The 9599-nt window shown below is 34.5% G+C and overlaps 1 protein-coding gene across 3 annotated transcripts in view; it reads left to right on the forward strand.

The window, feature by feature from the left end:
* LOC25490810 (phosphomethylpyrimidine synthase, chloroplastic) overlaps positions 1-7921 on the forward strand; it is a 20056-nt gene extending 12135 nt beyond the window's left edge. Inside the window, exons 1-7 of one of the 3 annotated variants that reach the window (XR_003010334.2) lie at positions 1340-1556; positions 2692-3014; positions 3150-3277; positions 3670-4496; positions 5043-5722; positions 5961-6061; positions 6214-7921. Coding sequence is in view for 2 of the 3 variants with exons in the window: in XM_024779200.2 (XP_024634968.1) it covers positions 2704-3014; positions 3150-3277; positions 3670-4496; positions 5043-5722; positions 5961-5970 (1956 nt within the window). In the remaining variant the exon portion in view is untranslated. Of the gene's footprint in view, positions 1-1339; positions 1557-2691; positions 3015-3149; positions 3278-3669; positions 4497-5042; positions 5723-5960 lie in introns of those variants that run through there. The other 2 variants (XM_013604714.3, XM_024779200.2) reach the window with 2 other exon arrangements.
* Positions 7922-9599: the final 1678 nt, after the last annotated feature.

A 9599-nucleotide genomic window follows, 5' to 3' on the forward strand; every position in this document is an offset into this window, starting at 1 on the left:
AATTCATTTTACATTTATTTATCATAATAAAAATTACTTTTTAAAACAATTTAGTTTGCTTAGACATACCAATAAAAGCTGGTAGCCCCAGATACTTTGAGTGACACTCAACATTCTTAATTTTCATCCAATCTTGGAACAAAATTTTACAATCATTAGGTACATTTCGGCTGAAGGAGATTTCTAATTTATCCAAATTGATAAGTTTATAAGAAATCGAGTGATAAGAATTAAGCACTTCCTAAATGGTTTGAGCATTTTGAATAGAATCACTATAAAAAATGAGGATATCATTTGCAAAAAATAAATGATTAAATTTTTGTTGTGGCTTCGTCACTACAAAATGAACACATCCAAGAGTTAGCACCGAGATGTATGCTTTTTGCAGATGATGTAGTCTTGCTTGGTGAGTCGAGGGAGGAGTTAAATGGGAGGCTAGAGACCTAGAGGCACGCCTTAGAAGTGTGTGATTTCCGATTAAGTAGAAGCAAGACGGAGTATATGGAATGTAACTTCAGCAAAAGGAGAAGTGGGTCTACCTTGGAGGTGAAAGTTGGAGATCATATCATAGCCCAAGTTACACGGTTTAAATATCTTGGGTCTATAGTACAAAATGATGGAGAAATAGAAGCAAATGTAAATCATCGTATTCAAGCTGGGTGGTTGAAATGGAGAAGAGTCTCAGGTGTTTTGTGCGATAAGAAAGTACCACTTAAGTTGAAAGGAAGGTTCTATCGAACAATAGTCAGACCGGAAATGTTGTATGGTACAGAGTGTTGGGCTGTTAAGAGTCAACACGAGAGTAAAGTAAGTGTAGCAGAGATGAGGATGTTGCGCTGGATGAGTGGTAAGACTAGACATGATATGATTAAGAATGACATCATTAGAGAGAATGGGGGTAGCACCTATAGTAGAAAAATTGGAAGAAAATAGACTTAGATGGTTTGGACATGTAGAGAGAAGACCCGTAGATACCGTTGTAAGAAGAGAAGATCAAATGGAGGAGAGCCCGGTTAAAAGAGGTAGAGGAAGAACTAAGAAAATCATTTGAGAAACCATTAGAAAAGATTTAGAGGTCAATGAATTAGATCAAAATATGGTTTTTGATAGAACACTATGGCGTCATTTGATCCATGTAGCTGATCCCACTTAGTGGGATAATGCTTGGTTGTTGTTGTCGTTGTCTTTGTCACTAACCCTAAAAGCGCTTGATAGCGAGATAATTTAATATTTGATTTTAAGTAAATTTTACTATATAAGTACATAAATAATTATCCTAAAAAACAGTACATAGATAGATTCTCGTACTTACCCTTTGAGCAAAGACAACAACAACAAAAAAGAGTTACCCTTTGAGCACACCAAAATTACAAGAGAATTGCTCTTCCCACATGTTGTTCGGCTGTGCCACACGAGTAAAATACGAAAATGCCCTTCGGCAGTTTGCTACCGAAATTGTTTAAGTACACGACACTCTCCAACGTTAGTGTAGAACCGTTCACTCACTCTCTCAATCACTGGCCATTTCATTTCTGCAGATAAGACCAGCTTCTCAGGTCTCTCTCTCTCTCTCTCTCTCTCTTGTTTGTTACACATCACTTCATATTCATCTAACATATGATCATGCTTGTTTTTTAGTTGTTTGACAAGTTTGATGTGTCTTTGATTTGATTTGATTTTTTTTTGTTATAACCTTATTCTTGGTTTTTGATTGCATTTTAGAGCAGTGAGATTAGGGAGAAATTGAGCTTGCATGGAAAATATCGTCTCACTTTAATTGATCTATACATGCAGAAGAGAAAGCATATAAATTAAATAGTGTAATTTAATAATTAGAGACACAAATTATAAGCTTGCATGTTTGGATTTATGATGAGTTTGATGAAATAAACAGTGATTTTATTGATGTTCTAAATCTATATTTTGTCAAAATTATGGTATCTGATTGTGACTATGTTAAACTCATCATCAATTCAAACATGCACTAAGAAAAATCTAAATCTAATTGATTTATTTACAATAGTTATGGTGTTGTAAATTTTTGTAGCTGATTCCACTTAAGGGGTCATTTTTATTTTTAACTTAATTAATTTAGTTATTACATATTTTTTAAATATGAAGATGTTCTTTTGATAATTTTGCATCTCAATATGACTTGTTTGGTTGTCATAATATCTTTTTTGTATAAGGGGCATGGAAGATGTTGTTTGAAAGTTTATGTTTTTGTCTTGTTCTGCTTTTTTGAGATGAAGGAATCTTCACTCAACAATCCCTTGTGAATTTGTGTCTGGATATTTTTGGGTATTTTTATTTAGTTTTAAATAGTCTTTTATGTTGTGTCAAAAAGCATAATTGAGAATTGGGAAATTGACAATCCTATCTTGTTATATGTACAATCATGTCAGCATCGACACCGATACAACATTGACACATGTGGTTACGTTTAATTGTTCCAATTGAATAAATATGATGAATAGTGAGAATCATTCTTAGGGGTTTTGATATGGATTTTTTCATCAAGAGCATTAAGTTGATTTTCTAAGTAATTTGTGAACTCTAGAGTTTGTATTTGAAATTAATTTTTTTGACATAGAATCTATTCATATTTATGTATATTGATAACATATATTTACACTTTTTGTAAGCATGCCAGTTGTTTAAACATTTGATAATCAAAATTGAATTTTGCAGTTCTGCATCGAGATGGCGTCGGTGCATGCTAATGTGACATCAGTTGTTTGCAAGAATGGCAACCATGCTTCTCAATCAAAGTTCCCGAATTCTACATTTTTGCCTCGGTTTGACGTTGTTGGACGCTCTTCAAATGCTTGGAAGAAGGAACTAGCTCCATCTTCCATGGCTTTGGTCCCTAGAGCCACATTGACATTCGATCCTCCAACAACTAATGCAGACAAAACCAAACAAAAGAAGCACACCGTTGACCCTGCTTCTCCTGATTTTCTTCCTCTTCCTTCCTTCGAAGAGTGCTTTCCAAAGAGCACAAAAGAATCCAGGTATACTTTGTTTTCATTAAATACATACTTTTCAATATCAATAGGCTTCAATTTATAAATCGTTTGACTTTCTGTGCCTTTTGTTAGCAAACTTGCTATGTGAGCACTGTAATTAATATATCATCATGTTTCTAGGGAAGTCGTTCATGAAGAAAGTGGTCATGTGCTCAAAGTTCCATTTCGACGAGTTCACTTGTCTGGTGATGAATCACACTTTGATAACTATGACACCAGTGGTCCCCAGAATATAAATCCAAGGATAGGTATGAAATGTTTTTATTTTCACCATGGCATTTTCTTTATATCTTGAGTCTGGTAAAAAAATTTGTGAATAATGTTAGACTAGTAAGGACAGGTTTTACCTTGTCTCTGAGTTTCTTTAGTTTGCTATGATTGTCCACATGTTCTCGATTGACCAAACTCTTAATTTCTATTAACCATTTTTGCAATATATATTGACAGTGAAACTTAGCCAACTGAGCATTATCATTTTTATATGTTTTTATTTATCAACACTTGTTTTTCCTGAAGTTAGCATGGAATAGCATGTAGTAATATGATATGAGTATTAGATTAGTTGCTAATGTATACTAACACCAAGTCTTTAGAAAATTGAATTAATTTAGTTGGTTTTGTTTTCATGTATTTGAATTAGGACTCCCAAAATTGCGCAAAGACTGGATTGATAGGAGAGAAAAAATCGGTGCTCCAAGATTCACTCAGATGTACTATGCTAAGCAGGGAATCATTACCGAGGAGATGCTTTATTGTGCGACTCGTGAGAAGCTCAACCCAGAGTTTGTGAGGTCAGAAGTTGCTCGTGGACGAGCTATCATCCCTTCCAACAAGAAGCACTTGGAGTTAGAGCCTACGATAGTCGGAAGGAACTTTTTGGTGAAAGTAAATGCAAATATTGGAAATTCCGCAGTTGTAAGCTCTATAGAAGAAGAAGTTTACAAGGTTCAATGGGCAACTATGTGGGGAGCTGATACAGTCATGGATCTCTCAACTGGTCGCCACATCCATGAAACTCGAGAGTGGATCTTGCGCAACTCTGCCGTACCAGTTGGGACTGTACCTATTTATCAAGCACTTGAGAAAGTTAACGGAATTGCAGAAGATCTTACCTGGGAGGTTTTCAGGGAGACCTTGATTGAACAAGCTGAACAAGGTGTTGATTACTTCACCATCCATGCAGGAGTACTTCTTAGGTATATTCCTTTAACTGCAAAGCGTATGACCGGAATAGTTTCGAGAGGAGGATCGATTCATGCAAAGTGGTGCTTAGCTTACCACAAAGAGAATTTCGCTTATGAGCACTGGGATGACATACTCGACATCTGCAATCAGTATGATGTGGCACTATCCATTGGTGATGGTTTAAGACCTGGATCCATTTATGATGCAAATGACACAGCTCAATTTGCCGAGCTTTTGACACAAGGAGAACTCACTCGTAGAGCATGGGAAAAGGATGTACAGGTGATATATATTATCAAACTTTCTTTATTGCTTTGTACTGAATAAATTTTTGCAATATAAACTAATATCATCTCAACTTCAACTTTGATATTGACCTTATATAATATGTACATATCCATTTTCCGCATTTCTTTTCATTCTTGAATTTGTGGTATGAATAACGAGGACTTTATTGCGACTATTCTAGATTTCTAGTTATATTTTTTTAGTATTATTGACTTAGGTAGCCGCTGTTGAAGTCACCACTGCTGCTGAATCCAGTTGTTATAGTCATACTAAAATAGTGCACCATGGTTTTAACTAGATTTTGTTATATGGTGATCTTATCTATTTTGGTCCTGTTTAAATAAACAACTTAATTACTTAAGTACTTACCATATAAGTTCTTGCATATAAAATTTTCTATAACAAAAGATAAAATAAAGTCAAATTATTTTCATATGCTATCCTAATATATTTCAACTACTATGAGCTGATGTGTTGACTACCGTAAATATATTTCTGGAGACCATGATTTCTTTTTGTTTACTTTGAGCTGATCTACAGGTGATGAATGAAGGACCTGGACATGTTCCAATGCACAAGATTCCTGAAAACATGCAAAAACAGCTAGAATGGTGTAATGAAGCACCTTTCTACACTCTTGGTCCTTTAACAACCGATATTGCCCCTGGTTACGATCACATCACCTCTGCTATTGGTGCTGCAAATATCGGCGCACTTGGTACTGCTCTTCTCTGTTATGTGACTCCAAAAGAACATCTCGGGTTGCCAAACCGAGATGATGTGAAGGCTGGAGTTATAGCTTACAAGATAGCTGCTCATGCTGCTGATTTAGCCAAACAACATCCACACGCTCAAGAATGGGACGATGCCTTAAGCAAGGCGAGATTCGAATTTCGATGGATGGACCAGTTTGCTTTGTCATTGGATCCAATGACAGCCATGTCCTTCCACGATGAAACATTGCCGTCAGAAGGTGCAAAGGTGGCACATTTCTGCTCAATGTGTGGCCCTAAATTCTGCTCTATGAAGATAACTGAGGATGTCCGGAAGTATGCTGAGAAACATGGGTATGGGGAGGATGTTGAGGAAGCTTTGAAGCAGGGGATGAATGCTATGAGTGCAGAATTTCTCGCTGCGAAGAAAACGATCAGTGGAGAACAACATGGTGAAGCTGGTGGAGAGATTTACTTGCCAGAATCTTACATAAGTTCTAAGGAGGGGTAAGGCTTAGTATATTGTATAACATTTTTTATAAGCCTTGCATTTTCACTTAATATAGATTAAAAAGATAAGTTGTGAATCAAGTATATAAAGATGCTAATAAGAAAACTTTTACCGAGTAGGAAACTTAATATAGAATATTTCATACATCATAATCCACATTATTATACAAATCACGCGGTCCCTTTGATTGATTACTTCACATATCATAATCCAAGTACTTTTTTTTTTTTGCAGGGCTATATAAATGTTGCAAATCATTCGAGAGAACTTGGAGCTAGATACACAACTGGCCCGCCAGGATGGTGATGTATTTTCAAGCTATTGAATAATACAAAGTTTAGTTTGTGAACAACTTTTAAGAACTTCATCTTTATTCTACTTTTGTTGTGTTATCCAATTCTCAGCAATAAATTGCATTACTATCAAATCATCATGTTTGTTGCAATCTTTATCTTTTGGGAAGTTATTAACTTGCGAGATGCACCAGGGGTGCCTGTATCTGCATGAGCTCTGGCTATTAAGCTAGCACGCTAGCAGTTCGGGCTGAGACAGTCCCTTCGAACCTGATCAGGGTGATGCCTGCGTAGGGAGCGTGCATTATTTTTTCGTTTTTGTTATATTTCTGCAGGAAATATGTGTTATATACTAGTTGCAGAAGAGGCTACAGCATGTTGGTCGTGCCAATTGCTCACGGTTGGAAAGTAGCTGAACTTGAAGAAATATACTGCATGATCTGAAATATTAGTTTCCTATTGTTAATATTAATAATATATAGAATGCAGGTCTTATAATACATCATAAAATATACTAATCCTCTCATAATCATGAAATCTGAAGTTTTCACTGACGGAACTATGTGAGGTACGGATTTGGCTTAATATCTGAGTTTGAATAATACCTGATATTGATCGAACAGTCACCGATGTGGTTGACTGCGTGCAATCACTGGATTGTGACTACAGACAGTCAAAATCCGCGAAGTACACAAATATCATCGTAATCTTGCATGTCTAATAAAATATAGCTCCCATTATCTTTTTGGTTAAAAGATTACAGTATTATATCTTCATCGTTAGATTGATCCTCCAACGATTGGGTTGTCGTAATCGTCTCCTAACCTCGTCATGGGTTTGTGAAAGATTGATATCAGGTAACCAAAATCCCACTATGTCTTTTCCTAAGTAAAGTATCATGAAAGTGTTCTCTACATAGTCAATGAGGAATAAGAAAAACAAGTTTCTTTGCTCATTTGTGTTTCCTTTTCACCCATTACATATTCCACTTTTCTCACCATCCTTTACCCACTTTTTTGGCACTAGTATTTGTACCTTCTATACACCTCTTTCATGACAGATAAAAACTCACAAGAAAAACACACACATACTTGTTTCCTAATTAATTAGGGTCTAATAAAGATCACAAAAATTTCATACACAATCTCTCAAGTCTCAACCAAGAAAAATGTATCATTATATAGCAAAAGAAAATTTATAAACATGGCTAACTAAATCAGAACCTTCCTATTTCCTCATTTCCAACCATTCTAACGACTATGTTGTTGGGTCTTACCTACTAAAATTCCTTTTATCTTTTACCACATAACATGACAAACTAATTCCCTCTTCTTTTCACTCCCTTCATTGTATATAACACAATCACCATGCAAATGAAAATATAAGAGAAATAAATAAGTTGCACAAGCTACTTTGAGAAAACTAGCATGTCATGGAAAAAGAGCATTAAGAAGAGAGCAGAAAGAAACTTGCATGGGAAATGCTGCATAACAAGGATACCTTGGAGGTTTGAATTTTTCCCTATTGAGTTTCTGAAGGGTGTTGGAGAAAGAGTTACAAAAGCTATGTGCTTGTCATCTGTGAGAAGATCTTCAAACCGAGTATCGCCTTCTTCCATGGGAAGATCAAAGACTATAGGTGTCTCTGTTGATTATTTTAGGGCAGCTGCTGTTGAGGATTGCATTGAGCTCTTCCACATCCAATCTTCCTTTTCTAGATCAAATTCTTTAACCATTCCGCCTCGAGAAGAGTTTACGCGTTTTTCTTTTAGAAAGTTTGATTAATAGAATCTGAAACATCAACCATTCATGCGTGCTTGCTAAGATATATCAAGGTCTATCCTATTGAAAGTGGTAAGAATTACTGAATAACAATGGTGTAACACTAAAAAGGTTACTTTTCCATTAATGTGTCATATATGTGTGCTATGTAAATATGAAGTGTGTTTTTTTCAATAAGGATTTCTTGACAAGCATCAAGTTTGAATGTTTTTAAGCTGACCATTTTGCTAGAGAATGTATCCGAGTCCAAATAATGTATGTTTGGATTGACGGTGAATTTGACCAAATTATGGACTACCGTGATTTTGAAGCTCCTAACATTATTTATCTTTTTACCAAAATCACATTAGTCCATGTGATTATGCCTAACTCACTTTCAATTTAAACATAACTTAAAAATGTAATTCAATATTAGACACATATGAAAAGAGAAAAATTATAAGCAAAACATTTCAGTGCATCTAACGATTTTTGATGAGTTTGACGAAATTAATATGACACTTTATTTTATTGAAGTTCCAAAGTATAATTTTAGTCAAAATCATGACAAAAGATCATGATTCTACCAAACTCCTGTCAAATGTCAATCCATTAGGGTGTTGCACATTTTGTTAGTAGATTCCACTTAAAGATGGGAACTTTTAATTATAATTATATCACTTATTTAATGTTTTCAAAATTGAGCCTTTTGATCACAATTGCATCTAAATATCTGTTTGAAAGCATTTTTTTTCTTCTTGTTTTGCTTTTGAGGAGGTATTATCTTATTATTAAAAAAATACTTCTTTATATGTGTGACCAAACACTTTTTCTTTGGTCCTGTGACCATATTAGAATTTCTCTTTCTTGGTAAAATATCTATATGGTTATTATCAAGTATTTTTATGGTAAAATTACCCTTGTTGTTCCATATCTTAATTTCAGATAACAAATTCGTATTTCTTTTTCCTGTCATGTTCGTCAATTTGATCAATTTGCATATGAATTTTTAAGATTCAAATCTATAGTTTTATTTCAATATGAGTTTTTAGTGTTTAAATTTATGGTCCTTCACTTATGTCATTATAAGAATTTAAGATTCGATGCTTCGAAATCCATATACAAACAAATCAAACCTTAAAAAATGACGTGAAAAAAAGATAAAGGACGAAATTGTTATCTGAAATCGAGTTAAAGGACGACAAATGTAGTTTTGCTTTTTTTTTTATTTAGTTTTGAATTAGTTTTTTATGTCTTTCAAGAGCATAATTAGAGAAACAATTGACAATGATGTGTGGCTTTAAAGACATTATCTTGCTAAAATAATAATCTAAGGCCAAGTCTAGGATCCACACTTGGCACATTTCATTGTTGCATGATATGCACTTGATTTATTGCATAATTAACACTTGGTTTATTGCATATAAATTAAAAAGTTTGTATTACGAAACAAAGTTTCTCTGTTTTTCCATACTTCTTGTTCTGAACTATCTTGACACCAGAGCTCAAGTTCAATGACTTGTAAGTGAAAAAATTGACTAAAATTAATCTTAGGATAGGGGAGTTTTTTTATTAAGGAAAAGTAGACATTGTCATCATGTTCACGAGGTCTAAAAACCTCGAAATACGAAATTTCGTGGCCATATTCCAACCCGGCGAGAATAACATAGGTCTAAATAATGATCTAAATGATAGAAGCCCAAATAATGATGAAAGACCAAATCTTTGTAGGATCCCCACAATTGACATATTGCATTGTTGCATGCGTTATATCTAACTTTGTTTCATGATGTGTATTTGGTTTATTGAATGAATAACAC

This window comes from Medicago truncatula, chromosome 3 (genome assembly GCF_003473485.1).
Source record: "Medicago truncatula cultivar Jemalong A17 chromosome 3, MtrunA17r5.0-ANR, whole genome shotgun sequence".
NCBI lineage: Eukaryota > Viridiplantae > Streptophyta > Magnoliopsida > Fabales > Fabaceae > Medicago > Medicago truncatula.